Genomic DNA, 20,397 nt, shown 5'->3' with positions numbered 1-20,397 from the left:
ATTAAAAGATGCTTGCTCCTTGGAAGAAAAGTTATGACCAAACTAGACAGCATATTAAAAAGCAGAGGCATTACTTTACCAACAAAGGTCCATCTAATCAAAGCTATGGTTTTTCCAGTAGTCATGTAAGGATGTGAGAGTTGGACTATAAACAAAGCTGAGTGCCGAAGAATTGATGCTTTTGAACTGTGGTGTTGGAGAAGACTCTTGAGAGTCCCTTGGACTTCAAGGAGATCCAACCAGTCAATTCTAAAGGAAATCAGTCTTGAGTATTCATTGGAAGGACTGATGCTGAAGCTGAAACTCTAATAATTTGGTCACCTGATGCAAAGAGCTGACTCACTGGAAAAGACCCTGATGCTGGGAAAGATTGAAGACGGGAGGAGAAGGGGATGACAGAGGATGAGATGGCTGGATGGCATCACCGACTCGATGGACATGAGTTTGAGTGAACTCCGGGAGTTGGTGATGGACAGGGAGGCCTGGCGTGCTGCAGTCCATGGGGTTGCAAAGAGTCAGACATGACTGAACTGAACTGAACTGAATCCCTGTCAAGTAGGTGCTATTACTACCCCCATGTTACAAATGAGACAGGCAGAGAGCATTTCATAATTTGTTCAAGATAGTGACTTCTGAAGATGGCTTTGAAACACAAGCAGTTTGATGCCAGTGGTCACACACTTAAGATCCTATCCTAGAGCAACTTTTGTCCTGCTAGACAAATGATGGTACATTCACAGGGAAAGTACAGGACACGGTAGAATGTGTTAGGTGCCGCACCACTAGCTGAAGTGTGGGAAGAACTCAGAAGGAGACCTGTGTGGGAGATGGGGGAAGGCCTCATGTAAGAGGGGCTTCAGTTGAGCCTTGAAGAATGGCAGGATTTTGCCATGTGTAAGTTAGAGAAGTACATTCTCACTGAAGAGGAAGTGGGGATAAAGGCATTGATTTGAGAAAATACACAGGTGTTCAAAGGTAGTAATTGGCACATTTGTATGGCATCCTTGCAGAGGGAGCAGGAAGAAGATGATTCAACTTGCATTATATAAAGACTAAAGTGGCAACCTGGGAAATTTGAACTTTTGCGAATAGTGAAGAATCTTTGGAGGGTCTAAACTCTAGAAAAGAAGTTCATGATCAGAATTGGATGGCTTGAAGGAGGAAGAGAAGAATGGCCATGAGACATTGAAACATGGTCAGAGAGCATATTTAGTAATTGCATCGAATATTTAAAATATATTTTTACTCTGTAACTAAATGAAAACTTAAGATGGCCAACGTTAAATTGAATATGTGGAAAAGAAAAATCTTTGTGCTTACACAGACCCTTAAATAAAATGCGTAGATTTTCATTTAAACTTGAAAACTCAATTTTCTGGTATTAAGTTATAGATTCAAAATACCAGTCAAAAGTCTAAGTGTTAGTTGTTCAGTTGTGTCCTACTTTTGCGACCCCATGGACTGTAGCCCGCCAGGCTCCTCTGTCCATTGGTATTACCCAGGCAAGAATACTGGGGTGGTAGCTATTTCCTCCAGAGGATCCTCCTAACCCAGGGATAGAACCCAGGGCCTCCCACATTGCAGGTGGATTCTTTACTGCCTGAACCACCTTCAAATTATAGATTTTTTTTTTTAAATTATAGATTATTTAAAAATGGAATTTTTACATTTTCTTTTTTAACTGTAGGCTACTATTTGAATGGAAAGTGATTATCCAAAATGAAATCTCAACAAGATTTAACATTTCTTTTTTTTATAATGATGTTATAAAATATCTTATAGATTTTAGTGTTTTACATCTATCTTAGAAGATACTCCTTTAAGCTGAATAAATAGGTCTGAGTTGATGCAACAGAAATAAATCTACCTTCTAAAGAACTACTCCTATTATGCTCTTTAAATCTCTTTCTATAACCTGACAATATTTAAAGTACATCATTAAAGTGAGTTGTACTCTGAACAAAATTTTATTTTTAGTCATGTGAATGGTCACACGTGAATATCCTGTACTTCAAAGCAGTGTAATAGTGTTCTCTGAACATAGTATTTCTAGAAGAAAGACTTCCTACATGCTTGCCAGTTGGAAGGCTGATACAGTTGGAGAAATTTGGGCCACTCACCAAACTTATGATTTCCTAACCCATTTTGTGAACCAAGTTATACTGAGGTCATTATGCAGACTGTGATTTCTCCTTAATGATTTTCACATTTTACTTTATAGGTTATGTTGACCTTTGGATTTCAGGCAGTAAATAAAAATCTTACTTAGATTAAGTTAGAAAAAAATGAATTATTTTGAACCATATTTTTGTCCAGTATCTTTTTTCAGACATTTTCATGTTGCTTTTTATGATTTTTATGTAATAAAATGTCTTTTTAATTTTAGATTTGTCCCTTATCTTTTTATAAAAGCACCTCTAAATACAGTATGTTGATTCTTTTCAGCTGTTTTAGCCTCTTCCTAATAAGCACCTCCCTCTCAACTTTCCATGAATGTGCTATGTACTGAGAAATGCTTTTTAACAATTATTTTGGTTCTTTAGATTGTAATCCATCTTTGCTCATATACATATAGATTATTAAAGAAGATAATGATCTTCTACCTCTAATGATCTATGTCTTGCCAGTGTTAGTTTTTTACCTAGAGAAATAAGGAACAGGAATGGGAGAAATAGTGAATACTCTTCTTTATTCCATTTCTGTATATTCAAGTCCCATCTCCAAATACTAGGTCTAATTTTACCTCTATTACAAATTTGAAGTGAAGGTAAAAGATATTAATTTCCATTTTTCCCCTTTATTTTCAACTTTCTAATCTAAGGTTAATAACTAGAGGGCATTTAAAAAATCATTCTTCTAATCTTCATGTAGTTAAGAATTATATTTGTACATTTTTAAGTCTTTTGTTTGTTTCTCATTTCCTTCTTTGTATTTTTGTTTCTGCCAGTTTTTATCCTTCTTCTAAAGGTAAAGAGATGAGATGCTTGGTGGCAAATTTAATTGTATTCTTTATCTACTCTTTTTATGGGCAAAGTCAGTCAGTTCAGTTGCTCAGTCGTGTCCGACTCTTTGCGACCCCATGAATCACAGCACGCCAGGCCTCCCTATCAATCACCAACTCCCGGAGTTCACCCAGACTCACGTCCATCGAGTAAGTGATGCCATCCAGCCATCTCATCCTCTGTCGTCCCCTTCTCCTCCTGCCCCCAATCCCTCCCAGCATCAGGGTCTTTTCCAATGAGTCAACTCTTCGCATGAGGTGGCCAAAGTACTGGAGTTGCAGCTTTAGCATCATTCCTTCCAAAGAAATCCCAGGGCTGATCTCCTTCAGAATGGACTGGTTGGATCTCCTTGCAGTCCAAGGGACTCTCAAGAGTCTTCTCCAACACCACAGTTCAAAAGCATCAATTCTTCAGCGCTCAGCCTTCTTCACAGTCCAACTCTCACATCCATACATGACCACAGGAAAAACCATAGCCTTGACTAGAGTGGGAACCTAAATTATATTTGGGTGTTGGATTACTTGAATATCAGCTCTGTTAGTCCCTGTAAATTTTAAATATTTCATAGTTAGAAAGGAAAAGGTATACTGGGAGAAGTTTATGGAGAGCTTTGACTTCTAGTCAAAAAAAGATAGACCTTTAAGTGTTGGTAATGAGGGAGATACTGACCATTTTTATTAGAAGAGCAACTTGATAAAAGTGGCACTTTAAAAAACTGAATATGGCATCTGTATTTAGCATGATCTAGAGAATGATGAGATTGAAGAAAAAAAATGTATGCAAATTCAACATTCTACACTTGATCTTAACCAAAAGGTCAAGAAGCAATGCAAATACAGCTTTCTAATTTTTGAGAAATTGGTGCTTAGACCAAGTAGTGGCTTGTGAAATGGGAAGGAAAGGGGAAGGGTTGCTGCTTTCTTTAATATAATAATGTTGGTAAGCATTCCCAAATGCAAGTGTTACTAATCCTGCCTAATGTACTTCATATACTTCAGAACCTATCTCATATCTAGTTCCTGCTGCATAAATGTAAGTGCTCTCCATTTCAAACCAAGACCAAACTGAGAGCATGGTCAGTAATGTGGTTCTTAATCCTAAGCCACCCATGTGGAAGATCATCTTTTATGAAGGGCATCAGTTAGCTCTGTTACCATTAATATGCTTTCCAATTAGTCTGGCCCATCTCAAAAGAGCCTTTGTCTGTTTGGAAGAGTTCTGATTTGCAGCATTGTCCTTGGCTACTTCTACAAGTTTCTGCAAACTTTTATTTAAGCCAGTGTCTTCATAAATGTCTAAAAGAGAAACTCTTAAATGATTGTTTCACCCCACTTTAGGTAACATTGCTCCACACAAATAATCTGTATTTTTACAAAATCATTAACTTTTTCCAACTACATGACACAACTCAGTCTTTGGTCACAGCTTTTGGGTAAATTCCACCAGCCTTATTGATTTTATATTTGTTAGAGCTGACTTGAAAGTGAAAATCACTTGTTATAACTTTCAGTTTAGTTCAGTTTAGTCGCTCAGTCATGTTTGACTCTTTGCGACCCTATGAACTGCAGCACACCAGGCCTCCCTATCCATCACCAGCTCCCAGAGCTTGCTCAAACTCACATCCATTGAGTCGGTGATGCCATCTAACCATCTCATCCTCTGTCATCCCCTTCTCCTCCTGCCTCCAATCTTTTCCAGCATCAGGGTCTTTTCCAATGAGTCAGTTCTTCTTATCAGGTGGCCAAAGTACCGGAGTTTCAGATTCATCATCAGTCCTTCCAATGAATATTCAGGACTGATCTCCTTTAGGATGGAGTGGTTGGATCTCCTTGCAGTCCAAGGGACTCTCAAGAGTCTTCTCTAACACCACAGTTCAAAAGCATCAATTCTTTGGTGTTCAGTTTTATTTATAGTCCAACTCTCACATCCATATGTGGCTACTGGAAAAAACATAGTTTTGACTAGATAGACCTTTGTTGGCAAAGTGATGTCTCTACTTTTTACTATGCTGTCTAGGTTGGTCAGGAGAAGGCAATGGCATTCCACTCCAGTACTTAACGCCTGGAAAATCCCATGGACAGAGGAGCCTGGTGGGCTACAGTCCACGGGGTTGCTAGAGTCGGAAACGACTGAGCGACTTCACTTTCACTTTTCACTTTCATGCATTGGAGAAGGAAATGGCAACCCACTCCAGTGTTCTTGCCTGGAGAATTCCAGGGACAGGGAAGCCTGGTGGGCTGCCGTCTCTGGGGTCGCACAGAGTTGGACACGACTGAAGCGACTTAGCAGCAGCAGCAGCAGGTTGGTCATAGCTTTTCTTCCAAGGAGCAGGCGTTTTTAAATTTCATGGCTGTAGTCACCATTTGCAGCCCCCCAAAATAAAGTCTTTCTCTGTTTTCATTGTTTCCCTGTCTATTTGCCATGAAGTGATGGGACTGGAGGCCATGATCTTATTTTTTTGAATGTTGAGTTTTAAGCCTACTTTTTCACTCTCCTCTTTTACTTTCATCAAGAGGCTCTCTAGTTCTTCTTCGCTTTCTGCCATAAGGGTGGTGTTATCTGCGTATCTGAGGTTACTGATACTTCTCCCAGCAATCTTGATTCCAGCTTGTGCTTCAGCCAGCCAGGCATTTCTCATGATGTACTCTGCATATAAGTTAAATAAACAGGGTGACAATATACAGCCTTGATGTACTCCTTTCCCAATTTGGAACCAGTTTGTTGTTCCATGTCCAGTTCTAACTGTTGCTTCTTGACCTGCATACAGATTTCTCAGGAGGCACATAAGGTGGTCTGGTATTCCCATCTCTTGAAGAATTTTCCACAGTTTGTTGTGATCCACACAGTCAAAGGCTTTTGTGTAGTCAATAAAGCAGGAGTAGATGTTTTCCTGTAACTCTCTTGCTTTTTTGATGATCTAACCAGATGTTAGCAATTTGATGTCTGGTTCCTCTATCTTTTCTAAATCCAGCTTGAACATCTGGAAGTACATGGTTTATGTACTGTTGAAGCCTGGCTTGAAGAATTTTGAGCATTACTTTGCTAGTGTGTAAGATGAGTGCAATTGTGCAGTCGTTTGAACATTCTTTGACATTGCCTTTCTTTGGGATTGGAATGAAAACTGACCTTTTCCAGTCCAGTGGCCACTGCTGAGTTTTCCAAATTTGCTGGCATATTGAGTGCAGCTCAACTGAGATTTTATCACCTCCACTAGCTTTGTTCCTAGTGATGCTTCTTAAGCCCCGTTATCTTAAGGCCCTTATCACTTTGGAGCTACACGAAATTTAACCTGTTCTTAAATAAAGTTATATTCTAGTCACCTATGGAATAATCTGTGTATTAATTCCCTGTTCCATTAATCTGTGATTTTTGAAGCAGCTGTATGTGACCTGTCAAAAAAAAAAAGTGATATTTGATGGATACTCTTAGCATTCTGTCATTTTTTTCTCGTCCAGGTTAAGAAATGTCTTTGAAACCCCTGTTTATTTTCTAGAACTGTGAAATGCTAGAAATTATATAAAACGGTTTCAGGTTCACAATTACTATTGAGAACTTTTTAATATGTTATTTAAAGGTTTGTTTTATTGGCTTGGCCTAGGTCACAAAGCTCATTAAGATTAATGACTAGGCTTCTGAGGCATATAGCTTCTCTAATCATCAACAGATACAAAATGTTAAACCAGACTGTATAGCTTTATTATGTTATGAGTCATTTCAGGCAGACATCACATGTAACAGGCAAGAGCCGAACAGTCCAGTTTTAATGTTTCTGAGTCAAACCTTTGGCTTTTATTTCTCTTTGTAGATAAACTATAGAGTGTTAAAATTGACATGCAAGCATATTTTATAGACTTTATATGAATATATAATTCATTAAAATGCTTGGAAATACTCATTCAAAACATTTTTTGTTAATCAAATTTAGATAAAGGATAAACCTGGAGGCACAATTTACTTTTTTAAAACTACCAATTTTAAAATCACATTTTTCTTCTCTTAAAGAAGTTTGCATGATGTGAGATGTTACTGTTGTTTGAAAATTTATATAAATAGGAGCTGCTAAGTGATACATTCTGTTTATTCCAAAGAGATGATCTAACAGTCTGTAGCTGTCTCTAGCTTTTCCTATAAAACAGCAGTGCATCAAATGGTAGTGAAGAGGGCCTGAAATTTCATCCTTGAAATGAATAATTATGCTTTATTCAGTACAGCTGATTTTACTTTCTTCTACTAGCATATAAACAACAGGTCCTTTTAAACTAGTAGTAGTGAACATAATTTGGAATAGGAATGCTTATTAGGTCACTTTTGTTAAGTAGAGCTAATAATTTGAGGCATTTGTGTACAGTAGGGATTGGCAAACATCTTTTATGTAAAGGGCCAAATAGTAAATATTTTTTTAACACAAGAGCAACCACAGACCGTACATAAACCATACATAAACAAATGAGTGTGGCTGTGTTCCAATAAATCTTTATTTATAAACACTGACAACAAGCCACATTTAGCCTGTGGACTATAGTTTACCAACCGCTGGTCTACATTCATTTGAATTCTTCATTTTCTATGCACCTCTTTAATCCACTGGTGTTGGCTTCTTCTTACCAAAACACCAAAAATACTTTGGCCCATGTCAGTAGCATTTTCCTTATCACTGAGTCTAAAATAAAAACTTCCTAGTCCTTTTCTCAGTTGGGTTTGGGGAGCCTTTGACACTTGAATTGCTCCTTCTTAAAATTCTTTTATCTTTCTTTAGGGTCCATGATAGCACTTTTTGAGTTTTTATCCTACCTCTCAAGACACTTGTAAGGTTTTGTTTTTGCAAGGCTCTACTTTTTTTTTTTTTTTAATAGCCAGTTCCTTAAATATTAGCGTGCATTAGGAATCGATTTGTTTATATTTTATATTGTTTCCAGAATAGGCAGTCTGTAGGCACAGAGAGTAGATTGCTGTTGGGACAAGGGGTTAGGAGGGAGGTTTGGTAGATGATAGCCGAAGGGCCCATGGCTTCCTTTTGGGGTGATGAAAAGGCTCTAAAATTAATTGTTGTGATAGTTACATAGTTTTATGAATATACTAAAAAACCAATGAATTATACACTTTAAGTGGGTGCATTGAATGGTGTATGGAGAGTGTCTTGGACAGCAAGGAGGTCAAACCAGTCAATCTTAAAGGAAATCAACCATGAATACTCATTGAAAGGACTGATGCTGAAGCTGAAGCTTCAGTATTTTGCTCACCTGAAACAAACAGCCAACTTATTGGAAAAGTCCCTGATGCTGGGAAAGATTGAGGGCAGAAGGAGAAGAGGGCATCAGAGGATTAGATGGCTGGATGCCATCACCGATGCAATGGACATGAACTTGGGCAAACTCCAGGAGATGATGAGGGACAGGGAGGCCTGGAGTGCTGCAGTCCATGGGGTTGCAAAGAGTTGGACATGACTGGGTGACTGAACACACACAAAATGATGTATGATCATCTCCATAAGGCTGTTAAAAGACTATAAGTTAAATTCTCCAATGTTGTTATTTTTCCCAAGTTAAAAATTAAGCTCACATTCCACCCTTTGCTCAAGTACCATAGTACAGACTGAACAATCTCCCAGTGCTATCTATTTTGAATTCATAGTAATAACCCCTAGACACTACATTTTAAATGTAAAATGAAAATCTTATTTATGAACTCCAGATACACTTAGGAGTATAGAAAAATACCAGCTTGTTAGAACCATTTCATTTTTAGAGTATGCATTATTAGTTCATTTGATGATTCCAAGAGGAATTTGCAAATTATAATCAGGTAATTAGGTTAGCAGAGAACTAATGTGGATGGGAAAAAATCAGCTCAGTCTTCATCTGTCAGCATTACAAGTTAAAAATTTGTAATCGAACAACATGATTACAAGTTAACAATTTCTTCTAGATGGTTGTTGCCTTAAATTAACCTCATAATCAAATTAGTTACTGTGCCTGCCTGTCTTTAGGGTTTTGGGCCCACATGTGTTGAGGGTGAAATAGGGGGTTTCCTATTATTATGCTGCAGGTTAACAATAGGTTTTCAGATGCCCCTTACATGAATCCAATGACGAATCCAATGCCCTTCATAACATGAAACAAATGTTGAACCTACATTTTTTAGTATGCAGACGCAGAGCTTCCAGCTAGGTGGTAAGAACTGTAAATTGTAACTGAATTGTGAAATTAATGCTCATTTAGGTGCACGTGTTGGTTCTTTTTTAAAACCTTAACAACTGACCTGACAGTATGAGATGGAAAAAAAATTAAACCAACATATGTTTTTAATTGCTTTTTTTTTTTTTAGCACTGTGAATTACATTAGGTTGCTTAATTTAGGATGCAAAGTGTGCAGTAGCTGCTGAAAGTACACACGCACCATCCAAATTTCTGTGAATTTACTCTCGGTATGGTAAAGTGACTTTATGAACAAAGAAGAAACCCCGACTTGGATACTGAGCTCATAGTCTTTAAAACTACACATTGAAAACATAATATGATTTCCATTTGGTATCTAGTTTACCCGGAATCCCTCAGCTAGGATGCTAGCATATGTTTTGAGAAATTAAGTAATGTCACTACTCCTAAATCTGTAGTGATAATGCTTTAGTAATCAGATAAGTACTTATAATTAGAATAAAGTATAATTTTCAGAAAAAGATAACATCACCTATAATATTTATTACAGGAAAAAAGCTCCATTTTTTGCTATCAGTGCTCTTTTTAACATAATTTCTTACTGTATTTAAGAAGCTTCATGTAATCATATTCAAAACCTCTTATCTTGCTGATTATATTCAGCAACCATAGCTAAATATTTCAATACCAAAGCTGAAAATCATAGTGACATATCAGCATACACATAATAAATTATAGTTAATGAATACTATAGGAGCCACATTTTGATTGGTTCCAAGTTTGTGATCTGCTCAGGCATAGCACATTGTTAATTTTTAAGAGGAGAAAAAATATGGTGATGATATGATTGCCAAGCATATTGTTCTGTCTACACAAGAATGAAGTAATATTTTAGCCAGAATGAAGAGAGCATATACAGATAACAGAGTAAATGTTCTAAAAGCTGCAGTATATATCCCTGATTAAACATTTAGTGACAATATTTCGTATATATTTTACATGATTTTTATATTGAATAAAAGTTTCTGGCCAAAAATGGTTCATTGTTATGTTGAGAGCCACAACTACTGTGTTTTTAGCTGAGTATGTATTTACAAAACCTCCTGTCTTCAGCTTTCACTTGTTTGAGGAAGAGGCCTTCAAGCTAAGTAGAGAATCAGTTCTTAGAATTTAATTATTGTACTACTTGGTCCACGTATTTACTGAGTATGGGAGAGTTATAAGACCTGGAAAACTACTCTCAGCATAGGGGGCAAACACTGTAGAATACTTGGAAAACATTGTCGTCAGTTAGACAAAATCCATTTATTCTGATATTCTCCATATATATTATTTTCCTCTCCCAGTGGGTGAAAGGGAACATATTTAAATTTAGCAACCTCCCCTTCTTAAAATTAAGCTTAATAAACATCTATTAAGTTATTAAGTACTATGATCAAGTACTGTACTAAGCTGTTAGATGCAAATAAGGGCAAGCCCCTCTCTTGAACAGCATACCATCAACGGTATTTGATTGGCCAAAAGGTTTTCCTGTAAGATAACGGGAAAATCTGAACAAACTTTTTGGCCAACCCAATATAAATGTAAGTGATTGCATACAATGGGAAGGGAGTTTGTGGGAGAATAGATACCTGGTGGGCTTCCCAGGTGGCTCGGTGGTAAAGAGCGTGTCTGCCAGGCACGAGATGTGAGTTCAGTCCCTGGGTGGGCGGATCCCCTGGAGAGGGAAATGGCAACCCACTCTAATCTTCTCACCTAGGAAATCCCATGGACAGAGGAGCCTGGTGTGCTACACCGCGTGGAGTCGCAAAAGAGTTGGACATGACTTAGCGACTAAACAACAGTGATAGATACATATATATGTAGGGCTGAGTCCCTTTGCTGTCCACCAGAAACTGTCACAACATTGTTAATTGACTATACGTCAAAACAGTATAAAAGAGTTAAAAAATTTGTTTCAGTTGCTAAGTTGTATCCTACTCTTTTGTGACTCCAGGGACTGTAGCCCGTCAGGCTCGTCTGTCCATGGGATTTCCCAGGCAAGATTACTGGAGTGGGTTGCCATTCCCTTTTCCAGGGGATCTTCACAACCTAGAGATCAGACCCACATCTCCTGCTTTGGCGGGTAGATTCTTTACTACTGAGCCACCTGGGATACCCTTTAAAATAAAATAGGGAAAGATAGAAATATACATCGGGTGCGGCAGTGTCAACTGAGCTGAGTATTAAAGAATCTAGCCAAATGAAATAGCTGGTATATGTCCATGTATGTATGTCCACACGCACACCCAAGAGCAACTGGGAGCATTACTGGGAGAAGACAGGGAACAGCATGAACGAAGACCTGAAGCATGCAGAATGCTACAGCTACTGCTGGGGCATGCAGTGCGTGAGGAGGATGTTAGGAGATGAGGTGGAGTCATGGGTCAGGTCGTGGAAGTCTTGAATGCCATGCTCATGACCTTGAAACTTGCTTTCGCTGTTTATATACTGCCATTATTCCTAAACAGATAAGCATTTGGTCAAACCTTACATTGCAAAGATTGGAAGAAGACAAGTTATAATTAGGTTGGTTTGACCCTGTGGAGATGCTGTTCATAGCTTGGATTCCATGTGTTTGTTGCAGTTGTCCTTTTATAACTTCTGTCAAACTTGGATACAAGCTCAGGGTTTTCAGTTTGCCCACTGCCCTCCTCAAACAGCGGGGCCAATGCCTGTGAGATTTTGGATCCTGCTAGACCGGGCAGTATTGTAATGAAGAGACTTTGGAATCACAGGACTTGAGGGAGCAACAGAAATCAGCTCCATATGCAGGTGAAAGTAGTAATTTTTCTTGCTGTGTTTCTCTGTATGATGCATTATATTCGTCGGGCTAACATTGTTTGTATGTTTCGGACTAACATTGTTTATGTGTTTGGAATTAGAATTTTAAACATGGCAATTATGTTAACTTTGTGAAATTTTCACAGTAGATTTTTTAAAAAATAATATAACAGAGACAAAGAGTTGCTTTTTTTTTTTCCTGGAAATTTTTGAGAAATTTAAGATCTTAACCTCACATTTGGACTGCAAGAAGATCCAACTAGTCCATTCTGAAGGAGATCAGCCCTGGAATTTCTTTGGAAGGAATGATGCTAAAGCTGAAACTCCAGTACTTTGGCCACCTCATGCGAAGAGTTGACTCATTGGAAAAGACTCTGATGCTGGGAGGGATTGGGGGCAGGAGGAGAAGGGGACGACAGAGGATGAGATGGCTGGATGGCATCACTGACTCGATGGACGTGAGTCTGAGTGAACTCTGGGAGTTGGTGATGGACAGGGAGGCCTGGCGTGCTGCGATTCATGGGGTCGCAAAGAGTCAGACACGACTGAGCGACTGAGCTGAACTGAACTGAACTGAACCTCACATTTTACATCTCTTACTTGGCACCTTATCAGCCATGTTTATTGAACTATTTATTTACCCTCAGTAGAGCATTTATGTATTTCTGTATATAATGAATTAGAAAAGGGAAATAATTGTGCAAATTCATGGGGAGAAGTCTTTTTCTGTAAGTTAGCTTGATACACAGGTGAAAGCGCTATTTTATCTTGTTACCATAATAGTGTAGTGGAAAGAACAATGACTAGTTCCAGTGCTGCATACTTTGCATGAGTTACTTCAACTTTGTGAGACTAGTTTTCTCATCTGTTAAATAAGATGGTTGAGTTAGGTTACTGCTAAAGCTTTTTCTTACTGACATTTTGTTGTCCTCTACCTCAGTTCCCCGGTTTACTTTGTTTATGGAGGTTGCCTGTCAGCATCCTTAAGTCATAGAATTGATAAGAACCTTGGGCAATTGTGTAGTTCAACCACCTTGCAGAAAAATGGAAATTTGCTCTTTCCCTCTACCTAGAATGTTTTACTCGCACCTTTTCAAGCTGGCATCCTCTGAATCAAGCTGATTATAACATCTAGTACCCCTTTTGTTGCCAGGATTAATTCCATTGGTCTGATAATGGATAGGGAATCCTTTTTTTCTCACTATTCTATGTACATTCTTATAGTTGGAAGCTTAGCTATAAAGGACAACCTGCCTACCTAGAAAAGGATCTTTCTTTGGTCAAGAGTGTACTCATTCCTATGGCTTATCCATTTCTGCATCAGTACTGTTTAAATGTTTATTGAATTACTGAATATTATGGGTGGTAGAAATGGTTAATGCTCATATATATGAGTAGAATGGCACTGACTATTCAGTAATAGTGTAGATAGTCAGCAAATAATAAGAGACAGTGGAATATTTTTACAGTGATCTGTAACTGTATATAGTTGTAGAGTATAATTTATAGATATATTTATTTAAAAAATGGTGTCTAATGATTTTTGTTTTGTAAACCACTCAGTGGAATTTAAAATATTATTTAAATTTTATATCTGTCCATTTCTGTAACTGAGGAGAAAATTTCTTTAAGTACCTAGGAAATTATTTTTAGGTTTAACTAAGACAAGAGATTAGTAGTATTTCTTTTACTGGAATCCTCTACTCCTGATTTTCTAGGTATAAATATAATTGTATGGTTTCTAATTCTGATGTCCTACTTAATTTTAAAAGCTAAGCAATGTAAATTTGGTTTAATTCTTATCTAGTTTATGTCTATATTATTTAGAGTTTATTATTAGATAATTTGTGATACGACTAATGCATTTCTGTCTTGAAAAATATGTATATTTTCCTAATTTCTCACAAATGGGAAAGCAAATGATATTCTTACTGTCAGCTTCCATCAAGTTAGACCTCTCTGAAGACCTTACTAAATTTTATTTCCATGGGAATTTTGCTAATGGGTATAAGCAACATTATCTAGGTACTCATAGACAGGATTACAAATCAAAAATAGAGGAAATAGGTGAACAAATACATTTTCCTTCTCTTTTCAGAAATGGGCAGAATGTCAGTCTTTGTACCTTCATTTTCACTTTGCAGTGTTTTCAGATAGGGTGCGGAAAGTCTGTTTGGTATTAATGCATGAGACCAGCTTAGACAACATAAGTCATGCATTTCCTAAATGGGCTCTTGGTTATATTCTCATATATATAAAGCAGAAGAAAGAGAGTAAATCTTCTAGTCTGTATATATTTAGTTAATAGTATTAGTGACTTTAATGAGTCTTACTGGAACATTGAAGGCAGGCCACCCAGTTTTATTGCCTGTGTGCCAACTTACTAAATTATTTGGATTCATGTAATAAATACCTCCAGTTTCACATGCCATGCAAAAAACATTTATGAACCTGGTGATAATCATCAGTTACGGAACACCTACTTACCCTAAATATCGGTGTTCTGAAGGGGTCAGTCCCAGGCTGCCCTCCCTGTTCACACTGCTTTCTTCTCCTGGCAGTCTTCTTTGGTTTAAATAGCAATATATCATTAACTCCCAAGTGTGTATCTTTTTCTGGCTTCCCAGGCTTATTTCACATATTTTGGGGGAATATCACAGACTATCAAACTAACTGTGTCTGAAACTGCGCTTTTGAGTCTCCCTTCAAATCTGCTCCTCTGTAGAGTTTCCTATCTCAGTTGCATCCGCCAGTTTCTCTTGCTGGAAACCTGAGAGTCATTCTGACTCCTTCTATTCCTTCACCTCCTTCCCCAACCCAGATCTGTTCCTGAATGCTATCTCTTCTACCTCTAAACCATTAAAATTTTTTTTTCACTTTTCTCTATCACTGCTGCCGTCGCTATCTTTGCCTAGACAAATGCAATATAACCTCCTAGTTGATTCTCCACATCTAGTTTGTCCAGCTCTAATCCATTTACAAATAAAAGCTGAAGTGAGTTTCTAATATGTAAATACAGTTACATCATTCTTGAAGTTCTCCAACGACTTTCCATTGCTCTTAGGCTAAAGATCTTCTCTTCTTTCTATCCCAGAAGAGACGGTGGGGCCTGTATTAGTTTGCTAGGGCTTCCATAACAGTGCCATAGACTGGGTGGCTTATAATAACAGAAGTTTATCTCCCCACAGTTCTTGAGGCTAGAATTTTGAGATCAAAGTGTCCTCAAGATTAATTTCTTCTAAGGCCTCACTCTTTGCCTTATAGATGGCCATCTTCCTCCATTGTCTTCATAGAGCCATTCCTTTCTGTGTCTGTATCCTCATCTCTTCTTATAAGGAAAGGAGTCATATTGGATTAGGACCCACCCACAGGGGTTTTTCTTTTTATTGTTGAATTGTAGGATTTCTTTATATATTCTGGGTATCATATTCGTATTAGGTAATGATTCATAAATATTTTCTCCTATTCCATGGGATAGAATCTTCTCTTAAATCTTCAATGTTATCATCCCTTTGAGACCCTTTTTGACCACGTAACCTTGAATCTCTACCTACCTACCCCCAGACACACATGACTTCTTGCTTTTTCTTCCCAGCACTTGTCATCAATAAACATTTCTATGTGTATGTTGTGAATTATGGTGATAATTTTATTATTGTTATTGTTTTTTATTACATTTCTTATTGTCTGCTTTCTTCAACTAGAATGTGAGGGATTTTGATTTCTATTGCTCCTTGCTATTTATGTAGTATCTAGAACAGACTTTTTACACCTTTAATAAAAACTTATTGAATAAAAATGCATGAATTTAACACGTAACAGTGCTTTTTTTTTAATTGGTAAAATATAGCACACACGCAGAAAAATAGCACAGTAATTTGTCAAAAAAAGGAGACACCCTTATATCCAACACCAAGATCAAGAAATAATTATTGCCTAATTTGTAATAATAATAATCAGAAGAAATGAGAAGCCTCCCTTATGCTTTCTCCCAGTTACTGCCTCCTCTGTCGAGTCACCCAGAGGTGATCAGTGTTGTGATACTTCAATAATATTTTTGTTGCTTCATTACAGTTTTACCACCTAAGTGTTTCTAAAACCTTTTCTGTTGTTTTTTTAGAATCTTCTTATGCATGAAATTAGTCACACATGTTCTTCTGTGCCCACTCCTAATGTTCAACATGGTTTTGTTAGAGTCATGAATGATCCTGTATTTGGCTGTAGTTTGTTATCTGTTTGAATAACATTCCATTGTATTCCTGTACTACAATTTACTTACATATTCTTCTGTTGAAACAAATTTTTATTATTTCCGGTTTTGGTTCTTTTGAATCATGATGCTGTCACTATTCTTGCATCTATCTCATGGTGCCCAAATGTGTATATTTCTATTGAGCTCAATATTAATATTTAGGACTGAATTTCTGGGTCATAGGATGTATATAAATATTCAGCTTTAGTAAATAATTCCAGACAAGTTTGCAAGATAGTTATACATAATTTTATCCCTTTCAACATATATTTTCATGTTTTTCTCTGTTTGGATATCCTCTTCTTGCAAGTGCCTATTCAAGTCTTCTTGTTGCTCTTTTTTTTTTTTTTAAATCAGATCAAGCCTGTCAGTGCATACTGCCCATGAGTAGCCTTTCAGCTAGGAGAACTGCCAGGAAACCTCCCAAGAAAAAGGCTGTTCCTAATTATTTGTCCCTCACCCCCAGTCCTTGCATTCCATCACTGGCCAGACTTTTGTATCATTCACACTGGCTAAATCAAATTTGGCCTCTAAGGGTCTCCTGATGATTTGCTCCTTCTCTCCAGCCAAATGCTACCACCCATGTGACTTTTTTTTTTTTTAATTGAGATATAATTTACATAACATAATATTGGTTTTGGGTGTACAACATAATGATTTGAACCTTCTGTACATTTTCTGAAGAGTAAACAATGGAATTAAAGAGTTTATTCTCGTTTGATAAGCAAATTTGTGACTTTCTGGTTATATTCTCAAGGAAAGCTCAAGTGTGTGTTTTCTTCTTAAAAATGGTATAATCCCAGGAAAGATTTTGATCAGGTGTACTCATAATATTTGTGGAACCTGAAGGAAGAGTAAAAAGGGAGGCCATCGTTCATTCTAAACTTAAAGTCATAAATAAAGCTACCAAACTGTTAAATGAAGTGTGATCTATACTTTTTTCTCAGTAAAGTACTTCTATAATATCCTGAAAGGTCAGATTTGCATTTAATCTTCTTGGACTCTGTGGGCTTCCATGTTAGATAGAACATGACATAGTGGGAAATTGGACCCTGGCCAGCCCCACCCCCCTTTCCTTTTTATCCTACACACCTCATCTCCATCCTTATTTCCCTAAAACTTTTAACCACTGCCCCTGGCTACCCCTTTGGTAAACACAGATTCTCAAAATCTAGGATAATCCTCCTTACATATAGACATGAAACAAAACCATTCCCTCACTTTGTCGTATTCTCATGGTCTTCTCTAAGTCATTGTATGTCTAATGGGAAGTGATCATGATGGTTAATAGCTACCAGTTGTTATGCCAAACATAGGGAGTTTTATATCAACGTATCAGTTCTTTTCCTTCTTGGGGCTATTTCAGTAAGGCAAGATGCTCAAGTTAGTTGACCTTTGAACAATACAGGTTTGAACTGTGCAGATGAAAAAAATCCACATGTAATCCACTTACATGTGGATTTTTTTCAATAAATGCTGTGGCACTACATCATCTGCAGTTGTTTGAGTCTAAGATTGGGAGCCACAGAACTGGAGGGGCAGTTATGGGACTTCATCCACAAAATTTGGTATACACAGCAAGTCCTGGATCCAGTCTCCCAAGGGTACCTAGAGTCTACTGTTATGGATGGATGTGTGAGTATAAAAATAAACATCTCTCTATATATACACACACTCATGCACATGCACACACACACACACTCATCGCGCACACGCACACACACACATTGTTTCAGATATTGTTATTTTAAGAAGTATTTTTTTTAAGTTACCTTCCTTTCCTTTGCTAAATGTAACATGAGTAGAAAATACCACCTTGAAAGATGGCAAAACAAAATAGAGGAAACAAGAGCCTAGCTTGGCTGCTACCTCTAAGTTACAGCAAATCAGTTGTTTACACGCTGATTCAGTCTTCAGTCTCTCCTAACTTTTGGCTGTGGGGGTAAAGAAATGAACTTGCTTCACTTTTCCCTAGGGTAAACCTAGGCTTATCATCTCTTTAACTGCTGGAGGAAATATGGAATAGCTGGATAGTGCTGGTTCAGCCTTTGGAGGTTTCATGTTATGAGCCAATTAATCAACTGATTTTTCTAATATGATTGAAAAATTGATAGTTTTTAAAAAATCATTTGTAAAGGATACAGCTTTAAAGCCAGTAAGCTGCTTCATTCATTTTAAAACTTAAGTACTTATGTGAGTGTGTAAGAGAAACCAAAGAAAGGTATTTGAGCCTGTGTGCTTAGGCTACATACATCTAAAGGGAAGTGCCATTTCTGAGCAGAGCCCCATTGACTCTCCTGAAGTTAGGTAGAGAAGACCTGGTTTGAAAAATGTTGGCTTTCTAAATAGAAATGGAAATCATTAAAACAAGTAAAACCAAAAAACAGTGAGCCTAGAAACTTGGAATTAATATAATGTTGGCAATGACTGTAGGCAGTTAAGCACATGAATCAATGTCTGTTGGCAGCAGTTTTCCACTTGTTCAGTTCATGGTGCCTGTTACGTCACATGAGCACGACAGTGTGGTCGGAGTGGGCAACACATTCCTGATGTTCTCTCCTCGTTAATTTTCACTTCCCAAAGGTACCTTGAGTAAAATAAACATGTTGGAACACTTTTCAGAAACTAGTTTGTTTCCTCAGTTTACAAAATCAACCCCAAGCAGATTGGGGTGGGTTGAGTTAAATGTTGCCCTCTACTCCACCATCCTGTGTACATACGTAATATCACTCAGTATCTGTAGCATCCTTAAAGAGTTCTCTATTGCATATGAGGGGAAAGGAAGGAGCATGTTTAAGTCCCAGCTTTGAAGCTGTTGTGTTAATTGTTAACTTTTGCTGAGTCTGTGCATTTAAAAAGGTAACCATCTCAGCAGGTTAAGATCATAACTGTTGGTTGATGCTTGGAGGCAGCAGCTGTGCTGGTGTGCGGCATTAATGGCTGGATGAGTTCAATCAGATATGCTGCCGCCAGTGTCTTTGTGTAATGGTATTTACCAGATTTCAAATGGACTGCTGAGAAAGATGAAATATAATCTCATGTATTATCTCTGTCTTGAAAAAAATAGATAATGAAAGTGTTCCCTTGTTGGCCTGTATTTTGTTAACCTTTGTGGAAATCAACTTAAAGAACAGATACTCCTGTAGAGTTGAAACCTTTTGTTACAGTGGAGTGTTATTAAATGTGTATTTTGAGTCCTTGGAACAGTGGGGTTGAGTAGACCAGGTAAGGTGTTTTTTTTTTTTTTTTCCTTTTTTAAACCACTCAGAGAATAATATGACATATTCTGAGGCTAGCTGGAGAGAAAAGAAATGCAGTGTAAACTGTATAAAACTAAATTTTTTTTTTCTTTCTCCCTTCCTTCCTTTCTTTTCTTTACAGAGCCTGCAGAAAGTTCTTGTGGAATTCAGTCACAAGGAATTGTTTGATTTCTATAACAAGGTATGTATTTTTTTCAATAATTTCCTATATGGGGGTTTTTCACAATGTTTCCTCTATTTCATGAATTCTTATTTTTAAATGCCCTATTGTGGAGCTATGGAGCTTGAGTTCCTTAAACTTCCCTTGTGAATACCTCGTGTTTCACAGTAGGAAGCATTGCTGAGATGAGGAAGATCTGACAGACTAAATCAGGAAGAAAATGGATATGGTTTTAATTAAAACAATAGGATTGTTGTTTTAATGTAAAGCACTGAGTAATAAACTGTGTAGTATCTAGCCACACTGGCCCTTAGATAATGTTAAATATTTTAATTTCTTGGCCCAAGGGAAAAGGAACAAACCAGGTCTATAAAGATTTATCTTTGAGGATATTTCATGTTTCTTTTTAAATGCTGATTTTTGTAACCCAGGAAAATGCACTGTTCCCTCTACCACCCTCCCCTCCAACACCCCATACAAATTTTATGTAGTGATCATTTAAAATAAAACAGCTAGGTGCATTGTAAGCAATAGTATTTAGAAATCCTTCTTTACAAATTTGGAAACTTCACAAGCTGGGGTTCTAATAGCTTCACATAAAAAGAAAAATTTTCCAAGTGGTGTATTTATTGCTCTGTGAGTAGATTTAAAATGCAGAGCTACCAGTTGCATTCTTTTCCTTCATTTGCATATTTCTAAACAACACTTCATATGAGTTTCTCTCCTTTCACCAACTCTCTCTCTC

General features: G+C 37.3%; 1 protein-coding gene across 2 annotated transcripts in view; it reads left to right on the top strand.

Annotated features, from left to right (window-relative positions):
• The window catches only part of COMMD10 (COMM domain containing 10), a 185,258-nt gene that overhangs the window by 162,994 nt on the left and 1,867 nt on the right, over window positions 1-20,397 (top strand). For both annotated transcript variants that reach the window (XR_011567613.1, XM_019964670.2), the window contains one exon: window positions 19,614-19,673. Coding sequence is in view for 1 of the 2 variants with exons in the window: in XM_019964670.2 (XP_019820229.1) it covers window positions 19,614-19,673 (60 nt within the window). In the remaining variant the exon portion in view is untranslated. The remainder of the gene's footprint in view (window positions 1-19,613; window positions 19,674-20,397) is intronic.

This window comes from Bos indicus, chromosome 7 (genome assembly GCF_029378745.1).
Source record: "Bos indicus isolate NIAB-ARS_2022 breed Sahiwal x Tharparkar chromosome 7, NIAB-ARS_B.indTharparkar_mat_pri_1.0, whole genome shotgun sequence".
In the NCBI taxonomy this organism is placed as follows: Eukaryota; Metazoa; Chordata; class Mammalia; order Artiodactyla; family Bovidae; genus Bos; species Bos indicus.
The sequence above is the reverse complement of the archived record's forward strand: the minus strand, read 5'-3'. Positions and strand labels throughout refer to the sequence as shown.